Source organism: Geotrypetes seraphini, chromosome 11 (assembly GCF_902459505.1).
Source record: "Geotrypetes seraphini chromosome 11, aGeoSer1.1, whole genome shotgun sequence".
NCBI lineage: Eukaryota > Metazoa > Chordata > Amphibia > Gymnophiona > Dermophiidae > Geotrypetes > Geotrypetes seraphini.
Window position 1 is genome coordinate 92,888,882 of NC_047094.1, and position 17,397 is coordinate 92,906,278.

Here is a 17,397-nt window from a genome sequence, read left to right on the forward strand (position 1 = left end):
TAATATATCAAGAGGCTCTCTGCGCCAAAGAAAGCAGCAAAAAACTTGACGATGTCCTCAAAGATGTAACAAAAATGGTGAACTTCATCATGGCGCGTGCTCTTAATTTTCGACAATTTCAAGCCCTTCTTGATGAGGTTCAGGCACAATATAACACTTTACTGATGTACAATAATGTCCGGTGGCTGAGCAGAGGACGAGTGTTAAGAGAGATTTGTGGCCTGCTTGGCTATTTATGAACGAAAAGGGGGAAGACTATCCTCAACTCACCAACATGGCCTGGCTTACCAACCTCATGTTCTTTACAGATTTTACTAATCACTTTAATGTACTAAACAAAAAATTACAAGGCATGGGAAAAACAGCAGAAAGCATGTTTAGTGACATCAAAGCTTTTGAGAGAAAATTGCATGTTTTTGAAAAAGACCTTGAGAGTGGACAGCTAAAATATTTTCCCAACCTAAAAATACATTCGGATAATTCTACAACATTTGTGGACAGTCATAAAAAACACCAGGAAATCCACAAAGCATATTCCACCATTGTAGCCGAAGCAAAGGAGAATTTTAGTAAAAGATTTTCTCAGTTCCGTAAGATGGAGACAACCCTTTCATTTATAAATTCCCCAGAAAAGTCCACATTTGAAGATCTTGATCTTTCCTGCTTACAGTGGTTGGATATTCAAAATTTGGAAATGGAGCTACTGGAATTTCAAGAAAGCTCTATCTGGAAAAGTAAATTCAATGACCTGCGTGCGGCTCTTGAACGTATTGAGTGTGAAAGGGTGACAAATGAAATCACTGCTAACAGTTCTGAAAATGAAATCCTAAAAGCGTGGAATTCTCTGCCAGACAATTCTAAGTCCATGAAAGCACTTGGGATTGCTCTTCTTACTTTGTTTGGGTCATCCTATGCTTGTGAGCAGCTGTTTTCGGCTTTGAATCATATAAAATCTGATGCTAGAAACAGATTAACGGATGACATGAGTGCTGCATGTTTTGCTCTGAAATTAACGCACTATGAGCCAAGGATTGACAAGTTATCAGCATGCATGCAACAACAAAAATCACATTAATTTTTTTCAGAGCATGCCCAATGCATATGTTTACATGAAGCAGTGTTTTCAGTTTGCAGTTAAGACACTTTCTAAGTTATTTAAATATTATTTAAAGATGTTATTTTAAAAAGGGACTTTACATGGCCCTATTGTATTCCAATCTGGAATTTCCAATAAAAACGGTTGGTTTAATTGAAAGCTCTTTTGTTTTCTTTACATCATATTATTAGAAATGTAATGATTTAACTATTTTCAAATTTGATTGTAAATTTTACAAAAAAACATGTATAGACTCTTTGGAAATACACACCGAATCTTGACACAGTTAACAGTTTTAAGAAGTTTATCTTTTTTTTTACTCAGGATACATTTGACATGTTATGTGAATAATACATTTAAAATATATTGTATAACTGAATCAAATTCTTCCTAAATTCATTAAATTGAATGAAATCATTAAAACATTATAAATTGCCAATAAATTGAAAGGATTGTGAATCAAATTGATTCTCTGACAATACAAAGATTCCAACCTTTAAAAATGATGTTACATAGTTCAGGCAACTTTATAAAGAGTTTTTAGATACTAAAATCTTGTTATTAAGGTTTAATTGACGTGCTGGCACTTTGAGGAAATTCTTTGGTTTTGTGCGGCAGTTTGGGCACTCGGGCTCAAAAAGGTTAGCCATCACTGCCCTAGGCTATTCCAATTATGAGGCCCTTTCACTTCCCATTTTTAAGTTTGTAAATTACATGAGATAATAAAATACATCATTACTCTGATATATATCAATATGTTAAATGAAACATGTTGTTATTTGTACTAACCTTTATAAAAAATGTGACACGGATCTTGAGACCCTAGGCTGAAGCCTAGTTAGCCTATAGGAAAATCCGGCCCTGACCCTCACACCTTAGATTCCTCCTCAGCTGATACACCTCCCACATAGTTTGAATGTTCAGTGGAACCTGTTGATGTTTCCCTCTTTCAAATCCGCCCGTTTTAAGAAAGCTCCAGAGCAGTCTTCATATAGAGCAGTTTCAGAATGGAATACTCGTCCTGGTCCCATTAAGAACAATGATTCCTATCTTCAGTGTCATTGCATTTTAAAGACAATCCTGTTTCAAAAATTTTATCTAGTAGCTTAGTTTTATTCTGAGTGTTCTCACCAGAATTCTTTTTTTTTTTTTTTGAGTTCAATAATTTTATTGAATATTATAAATAATATACAGAAAGCAGTTCAAGTACATGAAAATTGAATAAGAAATAGTGATGTAGAAACAAAAGAAACCGTAATTGCATTCATTTGCATATAACAAATTATTAAGAAGAATTCAGAGTATTTGAAACTGCTAAGAAAAGAAATAGAAAGGGTAGATAAGCAGAGAGGATGAAGTAAAAGAAAAAAGAAAATGAGGATGAAGTAAAAGAAAAAAGAAAGGTAAAGAAGGAGAAAGAGAAAGAGGGAGAAAAAGAGAGAGGTAGAAGTGTCTACGAGGCAGAATGAACATATGAATCTAAGAACGACCAAGGTGATTTATTTCGCATCAATTTTGTAGAGAAACGAGATATCATGTTCTTTTCATATGCATATGATTCGAATTTATGGTACATGCTCAAAGAGTTCCACCAAAAGGTGTAGTCTAGTAATGTAGATGATTTCCAATTTTTTAAAATGTGCATAAGAGCTGTCACAAACATGGTGTCAATGAGTTTAGGAGGACAGTTTGATAGTGCGAAGCAAGGGTGTTGAGAACGAAGGATTATAATGTCCATGGAAATAGGTTCTGAACATTTGGTAATAGATTTTATGGTGTCCCAGATACGAATCCAAAAGGAATGAATTCTTTATTCTGACTCTTTGTTACCTAATTAATTATCTCCCCCCCCCTTGTCACAAAAGTGCAGAAGAGGTTTTTAGTGCCAGCCAGCATGCTGAATGCTCCGACGCTGCTCCGACGCTCATAGGAACTCTGACTGTTGGAGGAGCGCAGAGCATTCAGCATTAAAAACCTCTTCTGCGCTTTTGTAAAAAAAAAAAAAAAAAAATGGGGGGTAAACCACTTTAAGCTCTATTTCATGTAAAAGAGGTGGTTTATTATAAGTGTGATGATTTGATTAGATTAGAAGGATGTGAATGATGTGGAAGTGGAGGGATAAGAGGTCCTTGTGTGAGCCTAGTTGTTTTAAGTTTCAGACACTCTGGTGACTTCACCATGATTCTCACTCCGCTCTGAAGATTCTCTTGCTCTTACAGGGGAGGTTGCCTTTTTGAAAATTTTCCCAAGTATACCACATAGGGAAGAATTTCTCATCTGTGCTCCATCCCCAGGAAATAATCTGAGGGCAAGAGCCAACAAGGAGTGCAGTTTCATGCCTAAAGGCATAGCATTGCTTGTCTGAAGTTTGGGTTTCACTTAGGCCTCTAAAGTGTAACTGCAGTTGTGCAAGACAAAGTCACAAAAAGTGAAGCTGGATTTCCCTAAGGAACTTTCTGGCCGATATTCAAGGTGATTTAAGCGGACAGGATAGACTTTTGCCTGATTAAATCAAATGAGGCAGTGTTAGTTAGGCATCCAGGGTTATGCCGGTTCTGACAGTATTCGTTGATGGTACCCACATAGCTAAGTGGGTGAATTTAGGTCAGCTCAAAAGCTGTCCTAATTATTTAGTTATTTGGGTGTCATGAATATTGGCCAGCGCCCACATAGCTTTTACCGTGAGTTGCTGTGAGAGGTTGCGGCAGCCATTTTCTTAGGAAAGCCACAAGGGGCAGGAGCAAGGTTTTTTTTTGCTGCTGCCACTAACAACCTCCAAAGACCACCAGGAAGATCAGGTAGGCTCGGGGGCTGGGAAGGGGATTAGAGGCATTAAAAGAGGGGGAAATGGTTCTGTGGATGTTGGAAAATATTCAGCAGGCACTCGCATAACTGTCTTGTTCAAGCCCCAGCTGAATATTGGCCAGGACCCACATAAGCTCTGGTGGCCAGCATTAGCCAAATTAGCCCCCAGTAGTCAGCACCAGTGCCCAGACATGGCTCAGCACTGAATATCCGGGGCTAATCTAGTTAGCGACAGGGTTTTAAAAAACGCTGACTGTCGCCGGCTGAATATCAACTGGTTTATAACCCACCAAATCATCTGATTTGCACACATGTTTGTTTTTCCCTTTTCTTGCTGAATAATGCATTGTAGATGGGTTATGCCATTCCTCTGCCCCTCAGTCCACCCCAGGTTCTGTGTCCAAATAATGGTGTTAGAATCCACGCAGCTACGGGAACCAGCCAGCCAAGAAGTGGACACCAGAAAGCTTTTATCTGCTCTGATTTAAAGAGGAGAGATCTAATCCAAACATTTGCGTTTTGCAGGAAAATGTGGAGGGGTCAAAGTGTGACCAGTGCAAGCTGGGAACTTTTTTCTTAGATGCTGGAAACCCTAAGGGCTGCACGCGCTGCTTCTGCTTTGGAGCCACGGACCGCTGTCACATTTCCACAAAGCTTAGAACTGAGGTATTACTTGCTTTGGCATCGGGCTGTTTCTGGTGCGACTCTGAGAGTCGCAAGAGGGGGGGGGGGAGAGAAGGGAGCCCTCCCTTCAGAAAGCGCCCTACACCAGGGGATATGGGATCCCATAGATCAGAGTCTGTTCTTTGCCCAAATTCAGGACATAGAACAGAGTACTTTTGCTCCCTAGAAGTGGTTTTGTTTCTGTTAGCCCAAGAACACAGGAGATGGTTACTTTCCAAAACTTGGAAAGTAGAAAACAAACAGCGAAGGAAGACTCTGATGATCGATATCTTTTATTATTGTATCGTGATTCGACACGATCGCGTTTCGGCTCAGCCAGGCCTACATCAGGAGTCTATTGGTAGAGTGGTGTGATATCTAATATCTTCCTAAGAAATGCACAAAATATCACTCTTTTACAATGTAGCAAATGGCTCAACAAGCCGGCGCAGCGTTTCTTGAAAAGCTTGGCCCGTATCCGAAAAATGCACTGTCCTCAACAGAAGGGCCGAAACACGATCGTGTCGAGTCACGATACAATAATAAAAGATATCGATCACCAGAGTCTTCCTTCACTGTTTGTTTTCTATTTTGTTTCTGTTAAGCCCTGATGGGAGATTTTTCCCCTGCGAACACCTTCTCGCTGTCCTGTGCACATCCGTGGGGACAGAGCCACTTAGACCAGGGGCTCCTTTTACGAAGCTGCGTTAGTGGTTTAAAGCGCGTAATAGTGCATGCTAATTTGCCGGCCGCACTAGCCGCTACTGCCTCCTCTTGAGCAGGCGGTAGTTTTTTGGCTAGCGCGGGGGTTAGCACGCGCTAAAAATGTGCCTGCGATAAAGCCGCTAACGCGGCTTCGTAAAAGGAGCCCTAGGTTTTTTTTCTGTCTATCATTCAGGACTGTACCAAATATTTGTATTTAATTCCATTTGGCCCCAAATAATGCCCTGAATACGTTATTTGTATTCGACCAAATAATGATTTAACTTTGAATACGAATAATCTGGGGCTCCACGGAACTAAATCCTGCTGAAATAAACATTTGATCTCTGATTTCAAGTTGCTTCTTTTATTATTTGATATGTATGTTTATTTATTTTGCGTTATTAAAGCTCAGAGCCCATTATTTGTGTTTGGTATTCATATATGATATTTGTTACAGCTCTATTTCTCGCTCTCATTGCTGCTCCGTCCCAAATCTAGACAAGTTACAATAAAATCAGACATAATATAAAAGCAACAGAAAACCAAATCCCTGTGTTCTAGCATCATATGAGTCATTTTGGACCCTCTTTAGACTCTCTATTTCCTGCTGCTGAGCCCTGTCTGCTGCCCAGTGCCATGCTGTACTGGAACCTAGTGGTGTCCTGAATCTCTCCTAGGGAACCCTCCTGTTCTCCTCATGCTGGGTACTCTGGGGATATAAAGGGTAATTTTGTAAAGGTGCACATCCATCAAAAGCACGTGCATACTTTTTCTTATGAGGGCTTCAAGGAATTTGAAAAGGACCCCGGGGAATCTGTGTGCTCACGTTAACATCAGCTGGGTTAGTTTGTGCACCTACAAATGTCATTTCAAAAGCATGTGAAATAGAGGCAAATCGTTTTTTTCTGTTTTGGGTGAAACTGAATGTATGGCTGAAATCGAAACTGGTCCCACCTCCAAGCCATAGCAGCCTCCTCCTCCCTACTCCCTCTGAACAAAGGTAGCACTGCCGCCGCCACCTCCTCCTTTTCCCCCAAACATAAGGAGTCCCCTTTGGGTCTACCTTTGAGTCCCTGGTGGTTTAGTGGCTAGTCAGGACAGGAGCAAGCCCTAGTCGCTTCTGCCCCTTCCTTCTCTGCCCTAAAAATGGCTGCTGAAACCTTCAGCCATTTTGAGACTGGAGCTGGCATGGGCAGGAACAATTGGTGATCACTCTTGCCCCCACTAGCCAATAGGCCACCAGGGACTCAAAGGTAGACCTGGGTGGGGGGGGGCTACCATTGTTCAGAGGAGAGAGAGCGGACAAGAGTGCCACTTTTATTTAAGGAAGAGGGAACAAAGCCCGCTACTTTTTGGGAGGGGGGGAGGGAAGAGTGAGAACACGCTATGAGTGCAGAGTAAATTTCAGTTTTCAGCTGAAAAAGTATAGGCATTTTTGCCCCAAACTGAAACAAGACCATATACGGAATTTGGGCCCGTTTTGGTGCCAAAACTAAGGCCTCCTTTTACTAAGGTGCGCTAAGCGTTTTAGCACGCATTTAGCGCACGCTAAATCAACGCGTGCACTAACTGCTAACGTGTCCATAGGATAACATGCACGCGTTAGCGTTTAGCGCAGGGGTGTCAAAGTCCCTCCTCGAGGGCCGTAATCCAGTCGGGTTTTCAGGATTTCCCCAATGAATATGCATTGAAAGCAGTGCATGCACATAGATCTCATGCATATTCATTGGGGAAATCCTGAAAACCCAACTGGATTCCGGCCCTCGAGGACCGACTTTGACACCTGTGGTTTAGCGCGTGCTAAAAAGCATAGTGTACCTGAGTACAAGAGGGGGTAAAATTTGGTCAGCCGCTAATCCTTTCCTGCCTCCACTCTTCTTGGTAAAGTTACACACATATAGGCTTTGCATGAAACTTTACACATAGAAAGAGGTTTCTATAAACCTGTTTGTCTGATATGTATTTAAAGTACTGTGTTAAGTGTAGAAATATTTTCAAAAATTCCCTTTAATCCATGCTTTCTTTTCCTCTTTTCCCAGTTTATGGATATGTCTGGTTGGGTGTTGCTGAGTACGGACCGACAGGAGATCTTGCTCTCCTTCATTCCAGAGGAAAATCGGGTTGAAGCAGATCTTCGAGACGTTCCTGATGTGTACCAGGAGTTGTACTGGCATGCCCCCAACTCCTATCTTGGGGATCGGGTATGACCAAGCTGAGAAGCAGGCCTGTTTGTAGTCATAGAAGAGTGCTTCATGTGAGGAAGCACCCCTCTAAGACTTCATGTGAGGAAGCACTCATTATGAGGAATCTATCTGTATGCTTTTTCCTGCAAATTTTGGAAGTTGATTTCCAAAGAGCAGCTAATGCCCTGTTTCCCTTTTGAAAACTGTGTATGAGGTTTCTGGGTGTAAACATACTGCTGGACTTTGCATAAGAACATAAGAAGTTGCCTCCGCCGAGTCAGACCAGAGGTCCATCTCGCTCAGCGGTCCGCTCCCGCGGCGGCCCATCAGGCCTAGTTGCCTGAATAGTGTCCCTGACTAATTCTGTACTGTCTCTAATCCTATCCCTATAACCTACCTCTACTCCTATCTATACCCCTCAATCCCTTGGTCTTCCAGGTACCTATCCAAACCTTCTTTGAAGCCCTGTAGCGTGCTCCTGCTTATCACATCCTCTGGTAGTGCGTTCCATGTATCCACCACCCTCTGGGTGAAAAATAACTTCCTGGCATTTGTTCTAAACCTTCCCCCTTTCAATTTCTCTGAGTGCCCCCTTGTACTTGTTGATCCCCTTAATTTGAAAAATCTGTCCCTGTCTATTTTTTCTATGCCCTTCATGATCTTGAAGGTTTCTATCATGTCTCCTCTAAGTCTCTGCTTTTCCAGGGAGAAAAGCCCCAGCCTTTTCAGTCTGTCAGTATATAAGAGGTCCTCCATACCCTTTATTAGCTTAGTTGCTCTTCTCTGGACTCCCTCAAGTACCGCCATGTCCTTCTTGGCTTTTGCAGATGGAAGATTGTAAGATTCAAATACAGTGTCAAATTTGACATTCATCTAAAAGTTAAAAACACAAGTAGGATTGAAAATTCAAATGTGCCCATTGTATTCATTACTCTGCCCATGAATGCTTCCTTTTATTTGAGCTACAGTGAAGAGAACACTTCAAATTTCACATTTATTTGATGTACCACGTAGACGTTTACAAAATATAAAATTCAAAAGAGTAAAAATAAATTGCATTTCAAAGTAGAACGGCAGCAAAGTCACAGAGCTCTGCACCTCATCAGCTTTTTAAAGCTAATATCTCGAGTACTTCATTGTGAAGTGCCCTCATACTGTGTGTTTTCTGACCTGATATGTCGCAAGCGTATACTGCCCCAGTACACTTAAGAACATAAGAATAGCCTTACTGGGTCAGACCAATGATCCATCAAGCCCAGTAGTCCGTTCTCACTAGTACTTGGCCAAAACCCAAGGTGTAGCAATATTCCATGCTACCAATACAGGGCAAGCAGTGGCTTTCCCCATGTCTTTCTCAATAACAGACTATGGACTTTTCCTCCAGGAACTTGTCCAAACCTTTCTTAAAACCAGCTACACTATCCATTCTTACCACATCCTCTGGCAACATATTCCAGAGCTTAACTATTCTCTGAGTGGAAAAAAATTTCCTCCTACTGGTTTTAAAAGTATTTCCCTGTAACTTCATCGAGTGTCCCCTAGTCTTTGTAATTTTTGACGGAGTGAAAAATTGATCCACTTGTACCTGTTGTACTCCACTCAGGATTTTGTGGACTTCAATCATATCTCTCCTCAGCCCTCTCTTTTCCAAGCTGAAGAGCCCTAACTGTTTTAGTCTTTCCTCATACAAGAGGAGTTCCATCCCCTTTATCATTTGGCAGTTTTTGCTTATACATTGCTGCGGACAGGGTCAACCGTGGTAAGGAAGATGGCACCAGCTTCTTGCACTGGTTGCCTCTATAGCAGCGGTCTCAAACACGCGGCCCGTGGGCATGTGGCTCTCCAGATTTTATTTGCGGCCCGCGGTCTGGACTGGATCATTATCTTCCTTTTGGAGCAGTAGCGTGTCTGGCCGGCTCGTTCCGTTCAAAGCCGCAGGTTGGCGGCTCCTTGCGCTATCCACGGAAGAGCCAGCCAGACACACTGCTGCTCCAGTGGCGTACCAAGGGGGGGGGGGCGGTTCACTGTTCTCCCTAGAGTGCGGCTCGTCTAGAGCAGTGGTGCCCAACCTGCTTCCCTTCCCTTCTCAGGCCGGCACCGTGTTATTTGATCTCCCTGCTTCTCTTCGGGGCCGACCAATTCTCGCCGCCGACATCAATTCTGACGTCGAGAGGACGTTCTGGCTAGCCAATCGCTGCCCGGCTGCCCAGAACGTCCTTTCCGACGTTAGAATTGACGTCGGGAGGCGAGAGTTGGTCGGCCTGTGGAGAAGAGAAGGAGGGAGATCTCGGCCTGTTCCCGATGGCAGCAGCGTCAGCAGCCTATTCCCCGGCGGCGGTGGCATGGGGGAGGGCAGGAAGGAAGGAAGAAAGAAAGAAGGGGGGGGATAGCAAGCCAGAAACAAAGCAAAAAATGGGACACGGAATCAGAGAAAGACAGACATAGAGAAAGAAAGAAAAAGTTGGGGGAGGGAATGAGGTCTGGAGGCGAGGAAGCATACAGGAGGCTGAAAGAAGGGAAGAAATATTGGATGCACAGTCAAAAGAATAAAGTGCAACCAGTTCAGGGACTGTTCAGTTCAGAGACTGATGAAATTACCAAACAAAGGTAGGAAAATGATTTTATTTTTAATTTAGTGATTGAAATGTGCCAGTTTTGAGAAAGAAAAGATATTAAACTTTAAATGTGAGGGCTGCAGAAAAAATAGAGTACTTGGAAGGCTGCAGAAAAAATAGTTAATGTCTTATTAAAGAAATGACAATTTTGCATGAGGTAAAACTCTTTATAGTTTATATATCTTTCCTTTTAACTGTTAAAGGAAAGTTTTATAAACTATAAAGAGTTTAACCTCATGCAAAATTGTAATTTCTTTAATAAGACATTAACTATTTTTTCTGCGGCCCTCAAAGTACCTACAAATCCAAAATGTGGCCCCACAAAGGGTTTGAGTTTGAGACCACTGCTCTATAGGGTAGAATTCTTTTTAAATTGGGATGTCTTTATTTTAAGGTATTGATGGGTCTGGTCCCTTCCTACATGACAGACTTGTTTTGTTATTCTTCTACACCTCATTCTCGTACCGCTAAAGCCTTCTTTGTTTTTCCACCATTCAAGGTTTGTAGGTATAAAAGATATCATGATAAAACACACTCTTTCCAGATTGTATTATGGGACAAAGATTTTAAGCGGCTCTTTTCCTCATCGGTTTCTTATCTTCATTATAGGAAACAACTTAAGACATTCTTGTTCTCTTAAGTTTTTTTGATTCTTAACATTAATGTATCCATCGTTCTGAATTTTGTTTAGTAGCTAATCTTTTTGTAAACCGCATTGAACTTTACGGTAACTGCGGTTTAGAAATAAATTTTTATGTTATGTTTTTGTTATATGTTGCACTTCCGATGATTCGATGAGGAAATACACCAACAGGCTGTTAAAGACAAGTGTTGTTGATATATATTTTAAAGATTCTTATGTTATACAATTAATTGATAAAAACTATAGTAATGAATTAATGAATCATGATATTGGACTATATTAATTGAGGAGTCTTATTAATTTATTACTTTTTCAGCAAAATAAACTAAAATAAAGATAGTAATTAAGGGAAGGGAAGGAGGCTTCAGTATAAATGATTAACTAACACTAAACAGAATATGGACCTGGGATAACATAGTTAAGGGAGATCCTATGCACTGAAATCTGTTTATATCATATGATATACCATCCTCCTAGGTTATTGTTTGAGGGTTTTGTGATTAATTGAAAGTTTTTGCAAAAATGATATACATAGAGTAGTTGAATTTGATTATAAAAGATAAAATAAATTTTAAAGCACATTTGTGACTAATTTTAAACAACGATAAATAAATTAAATAATATCCTTTAGCCCTATATACACTAAGATCATTCTGCTTGGATAGGATTTTTTGAAAAAGAGATCCATGGTCTTTGTTTTTGGGTAACTGTGTTACCGATAGGTCTGCCTGGGTTGTTGGTTTTTTTTCATATTTTTTCAATGGCACAGATATTTGGTGTGTGTTATATACTCAAAATATCTGGGTCCCATAAAAAAAAAAAGAAAAAATAGTCACCCACCGCTGCTAACGGCCCTCCACAATGACCCCCGACAAACACCCCCCCCCCCCAAGTCACCGTCTCCCCAAATGCAAAAAAAATGGCAGGAGGAATGCCCACTCCCTCCTGCCACCGGATGCCCCCCCCACCCCAAATCTCTGACATACCTTACAAGCAACAGCGTGTGAAGGTTGCGACCTAGTTCTGAGATGGTATGAAGAAATTCCGAGTATTCTGGAGAGAATTGTCCCCGGCAATGAGATATGGGTGCATCACTACGACACAGAGAGCAAAAGACAAAGCATGATGAAGTAAAGGAAGCTTTGCTCACCTGGTTTCAGGAGCAGCTGAAAAACTTCTCTGCAGGAATGCAGAAGCTAGTTGAATAATATAACAAATGTGTCATCTTGTATGGGGACTATGTAGAAAAGTGATATGTTAGTTGCTCTCAGTTACTTCTATTAAATGAGTTAAATGTATTTTGCCTTTCTTTTTGATTTAACCTTGTATTTTACAGGTAACTGTACACGTAGGCAGAGAGGGGGTGGCACTCCCACATTAAAGTTGTACCAAATAGTATATTTTATTATTTGGCCAAATACAAATAATGAAAAATATTATTCAACTGAATACGAATTAAAAGCATTGAGCTTTAGCATAACAAATATTTTAAAAAGCAATTCTGCTCGATATATCTCAAAAAAGATATAGTGGAATTAGAAAAGGTATGGAGAAGGGTAACAAAAATGATAAATGAAATGGGATGACTTCCATATGAGGAAAGGCTAAATTGGCTAGGGCCCTTCAGCTTTATAAGAGATGGCTCAGGGGGTGATATGATAGAGGCCTATAAAATACTGAGTGGCGTGGAAAGGGTAGATGTGAATCGCTTGTTCACTCTTTCCAAAAATACTAGGACTAGGGCAGCGGTCTCAAACTCAAACCCTTTGCAGGGCCACATTTTGGATTTGTAGGTACTTGGAGGGCCGCAAAAAAAAAAAACTTAATGTCTTATTAAAGAAATGACAACTTTGCATGAGGTAAAACTCGTTATAGTTTATAAATCTTTCCTTAATTGCTTTTGATAATTTCAGCTATACACAGCTGAAAGCAGCGCAACATGCAGAAAGTGAAGTTTAGATAGTTTTTCACTTTCTGCATGTTCTGGAATGTTGCCCACCTCACTGCTGTAACCACGCAAGCACTTTCCTATGTCTAAGTGATTGTCCTCTCCACTCCACCTCACAATCACATACAGATGCAGGAAAGTGCTTGTATGAGGTTACAGCAGTGAGACGGACTATGTTCCAGAACAATGGTAAGATACCGAGGGCCTCAAAATAGTACCGGGCGGGCCGCATGTGGCCCCCGGGCCGCAAGTTTGAGACCACTGGACTAGGGGGTATGCGATGAAGCTACTAAGTAGTAGATTTACAACAAACCGGAGAAAATATTTCTTCGCACAATGTGTAATGAAGCTCTGGAATTCGTTGCCGGAGAAGATGGTGAAATCAGCTTAGCGGTTTTGAATATTTCCTAAAAGAGAAGGCCATTATTGAGATGACTTGGGGAAATTCACTGCTTATTCCTAGGATAAGCAGCATAAAATCTGTTTTATTACTTGGGATTTAGCTAGGTACTTGGGACCTGGGTTGGCCACTGTTGGAAACAGGATGCTGGTCTTGATGGACCTTTGGTCTGTTCCAGTATAGCAGCTCTTATGTTCTTATGTGAACCAAGTATTGATCAATCAAGCCATTGAGACATCACTGGTAAGGCTGGCTCTTAGGCATTGGTGGAATGAGGCATTATGACATCACAATCTGAGCTCTGGAATGTTGCAACTCTTTGGGTTTCTGCCTGGGACTTGGGACTTGGGTTGGCCACTGTTGGAACAGGATGCTGACCTTGATGGACCTTCGGTCTGTCCCAGTATGACAATTCTTATGTTCTTATGAAATCAAAGATCAAGTGTTTATTTCAGTAAGATTTAGCATAGCAAAGCCCTAGATTTATTCATATTCGCATTTAAACCACTATTCAGCTGAATGCGAATAATATATTTGGGGCATAAATGTAACTTGTAGAATACTAGAAGTTACCGGTATCCTTGGCATTTAGTTGCCCATGCCAGCTCTATCCTACACAGGAAAACAGGCACCTACCGTATACAGGCACTCAATTGTCATTTGACCTTCTTTATGCTGATTTTTTTGGGAGGTTCAGGACAGCTGAGTTAGGTTGTCTGGTGTTAGTATACAGTTTCATGGTAGTCCTGTTATTAAGTTTCAATTTATTGAGTTTGACTTAATCTCATTCGTTGTATTTTTGTTTATTTGGTCTTTTTACTACTGTTAACAAAATTGTAAGTTTTTTTTACTGAATTATATCTGTTGTACACTGCCCTGGGTGAATCTCTTCATAAAAGTGGTTTATAATTCCCAATAAATAAATATTTTAGGAAAAAGAAGGAAGAAGGCTGTATGAATGGAATTTTATGTCCCTTCTGCTATCCCCCATTGCTAATCATATCAGTGGATTCCTATGAACATTCTTTACAAAATACTAAAATGCCAGACTATGTGTGTGGTGGTGGGGGTGTAGCAGTGTATTGTCGGTTCCTGATTGAGCTCTTTGCTCTCACTATTAGGTTTCTTCCTATGGTGGGTTCCTGAGGTACCATCTGCACTCTAAAGCCATTAGAGGGGATGCCACATTCATTCCTGTGGAGTCACGTCCTGATGTCATCTTGAAGGTACAACGTAAAATACAATGCCTTTGCTCTCCAGTTTTGACGGGAAAACATTGGTCAGGCCACTCTTGACAATAACCGGAATCTCTCTATATCATCCCTTCCAGGGAAACCAGATGAGCATTGCTTTCCTAGAGAGTGCATACCCTGCTCCTGGAGACCACCACCAAGGTCAGGTCCAACTAGTGGAGGTCAGTAATGAGGTCAATCTTGTTATAACATTGCTTCAATACTCGGGAGTCATCTCATGGCCTTTAGCTGGATGTTATACTCCTATGGCCCACACCGATAGGGAAACTGTATATGGTAAGAAGTGCTGGAATGATCTGGCTGGTTGCTTGAGATTGGGGATGGCTGCATTGCTCATCAGGGTGAACTCCAGAGAAGGGTTCTTGCTAGAAAACAAAATATAAATTAATATTCAGCAGTAAAAGTGTCAGAGGGTCTCCTGGCTTTTACTACATAGTTTCATTGATAGTGATTGTGGATTGTGGTGTGCCAATTTAGGGTTGTCCAGAAAAGCCTAAAGTTGGAAAAACAGTGCAAATTGGCATTTTTCCCATGAATTTTATTGAGCTTGATCAGAAAATAGATTTTTTTTAGTTGTTTAAAGCCTATCCTGGGGTTCCTCAAAACCACTGATTACATAAAGGTCAGTTTTTCTTAAAATTTGCTATTATTTTTGCTTAATGGAACAAATGTTTCATTTTTTTTAGCTATAACTTTTATGGTTTCACACTCAGCAGTGATGCATTGATAAAAAGACATTGTAGGCCATATTCTACAAATGACACCTAAAAAATGGCCGCCAATTGCGTGTCAATCACATAACAGCGCCATTTGAAGGACTGCGGCTACCTCAAACATAGGCCTATGTTTGATGTGAATTGCATCTACAAAGGAGCCTAAGAACGCCTATGTTAGCCATGCCTACTTCAACCTTAGGTGTTCTAAGGCATCTCCTTAGACGCTGAAGACGCTGGTTTTTTAAACAATTAATTAATTTTTAATGGCTTTGCCAATTAAGGGGGTCTTTTACTAAGGCATGCTAGCCGATTTAGCGTGCGCTAAATCCTAATGTGCCCATTATATTCTAAGGACATGTTAGCATTTAGTGCATGCTAAATCAGCTAGTGTGCCTTAGTAAAAGACCCCTTATTATGCCCCTTTATGTCAGGTCTGCTTTATTGAAAAAGAACAATAAATCAGTACAGAAATAACAGTAGCGTCTCCAATATGCTTATTATAACAAGTGGGGTCAGGTTCCTTAGAACCCCACTAATACAGTGTTTCGACCTCAAAAGAATTGGAAAATATTCTCCTTTCATCAAATAATGATAAGACATTTTATGCAAAAAAACCTAGCAGTATTTTATTAAATGAACTTCCAAAATCTGCACTTTATTGTAGAAAATAACAGAAATTTAACATACTTTATTAATAGCTAAACACATACACTTTGGTGTAGTCATCTATCAATGGCGTTCCAAGCCCCTAAGTATTCAATGTCTTCTTGAGATAGTCAGGATAAAGCCTGCGATGTTGTTCAACTCCTTGCAGTTTGAGGCTATTCAGCTCCTTACAACAAGGCCTCACATTGCAAGGAGTTGAACAGCATCACAGACTTTATCCTGACTATCTCAAGAATTCGTTGAGGCCCTGATTCTGTAAGTAGTACCTACAAAGTGGATGCCTGCCACGGGTCAATCACCGACAAGCGCCACTTCCAGAATCGCAGTTCCCAAGGACAGTAGGTGCCAGAAACATAGGCCAGGGTTTTACAGGCCTACATTTCTAGGGTCCCTCTTGTATTGTGGCCAGCGGCGCATAGTGATGCTGAAGTCTGGTGCCATCCCTAACCACACCCAGTTCTGGGCTTCAATATCACTATACGCCACTAGCTGCCAGGGACCTAGATGCTGGTCCTGGAGGCCACGTAGTGGTGGCTATTTTTTTTTTTTAGCGAGAGTTTAATTGTTTTTTAATGGTGTGACCAATTATTGTGCCACTTAAAACCCAATTCCTAACTTTCTGTGGCTCTTATAGAACCAGTGGCATAGTAAGGGCGGACTGCCCCAAGTGCCATCTTGGTGGGGGTGCTGGCACATCCCCCCCAATGCCACGCTAGTACCCTCCCTTCCCCGCACCCCTATACCTCTTTAAAATCTTCGCCAATGCAAGCAACTACTCTAGCCTCTTGCTTGCGCTGGCTCGCTCTGAAATCACTTCCGGGTCACAGGGCCAGGATGTGACGTCAGAGGGAAAGCCAGCACAAACAGGCCGAAGTTGCTTGTGCTGGCAAAGATTTGAAGAGGTGCGGGGGTGGGAAGGGAGGACACAAGTATTGTGGGGAGGGTGCATGGGGTTGGCATGGAAGGAGCAAGGAGGGTGCCACCAACCTGGGGGCCTCCTACCCCTCACTACGCCACTGTGTAGAGTCTAACCCTGAATGCTTGAGTGTTTGGAATGCCATGAGTAGATGGCTACACTAAAGTGTACATGTTTAGCTATTAAGGAAGTGTGTTAAATTTCTGTTATTTTCCACAGTAAAGTGCAGATAATGAAGGTTCATTTATCCCTTTATTTGGCATTGTTGTTCAGATGCAACGTGTCTTCTAGGGCTCTTATGAGAGATTTGCATCTCCAAATTCCCTCACGTCAGAGGGAAGGCTTCCGGGTCAGCCGTGAGCTGCATCTGTGAACCAGCGGCTGTGGCTTTGCAAAGAGAAGTGTGACTAGGAGAAGGGAGCCAGCCAGAGGAGGTAAACACCCACAGGAGGCACAAATGTGGGATGCAGAATGGAGGGAAAGATGACGAGGGACATGTTGAAAACAGAAGGGAGGAGGATGGATGCGTTGGGACAGGAAAGGAGAAAGAAGGGGCGTGTTGGCACAGGAAGGAAGAGGCAGGGGTGCATTGGGACACAGAAGGAAGGGAGGGAGCACAAACTTTGGACAACAGATGGAAGGAAGAAGGGAGGGAGGGAGCATGAACTTGGGACAGAATGGAGGGAGGGAGGGGAGCATGAACTTGGGATGGAAGAGTGGAGGGAGTGAGGGAAAGAGATGCTGACATGGGGAGAGAATAGAAAAGGAGAATTGTTGGACATGGGTAT

At 41.6% G+C, this 17,397-nt stretch overlaps 1 protein-coding gene across 2 annotated transcripts in view; it reads left to right on the top strand.

Moving 5' to 3' along the window:
* Window positions 1–17,397, top strand: part of LAMA5 (laminin subunit alpha 5) — a 406,583-nt gene that overhangs the window by 254,163 nt on the left and 135,023 nt on the right. For both annotated transcript variants that reach the window (XM_033963610.1, XM_033963611.1), the window contains exons 37-40: window positions 4,427–4,567; window positions 7,309–7,470; window positions 14,180–14,284; window positions 14,389–14,472. In XM_033963610.1, the coding sequence (XP_033819501.1) occupies window positions 4,427–4,567; window positions 7,309–7,470; window positions 14,180–14,284; window positions 14,389–14,472 (492 nt within the window). The remainder of the gene's footprint in view (window positions 1–4,426; window positions 4,568–7,308; window positions 7,471–14,179; window positions 14,285–14,388; window positions 14,473–17,397) is intronic.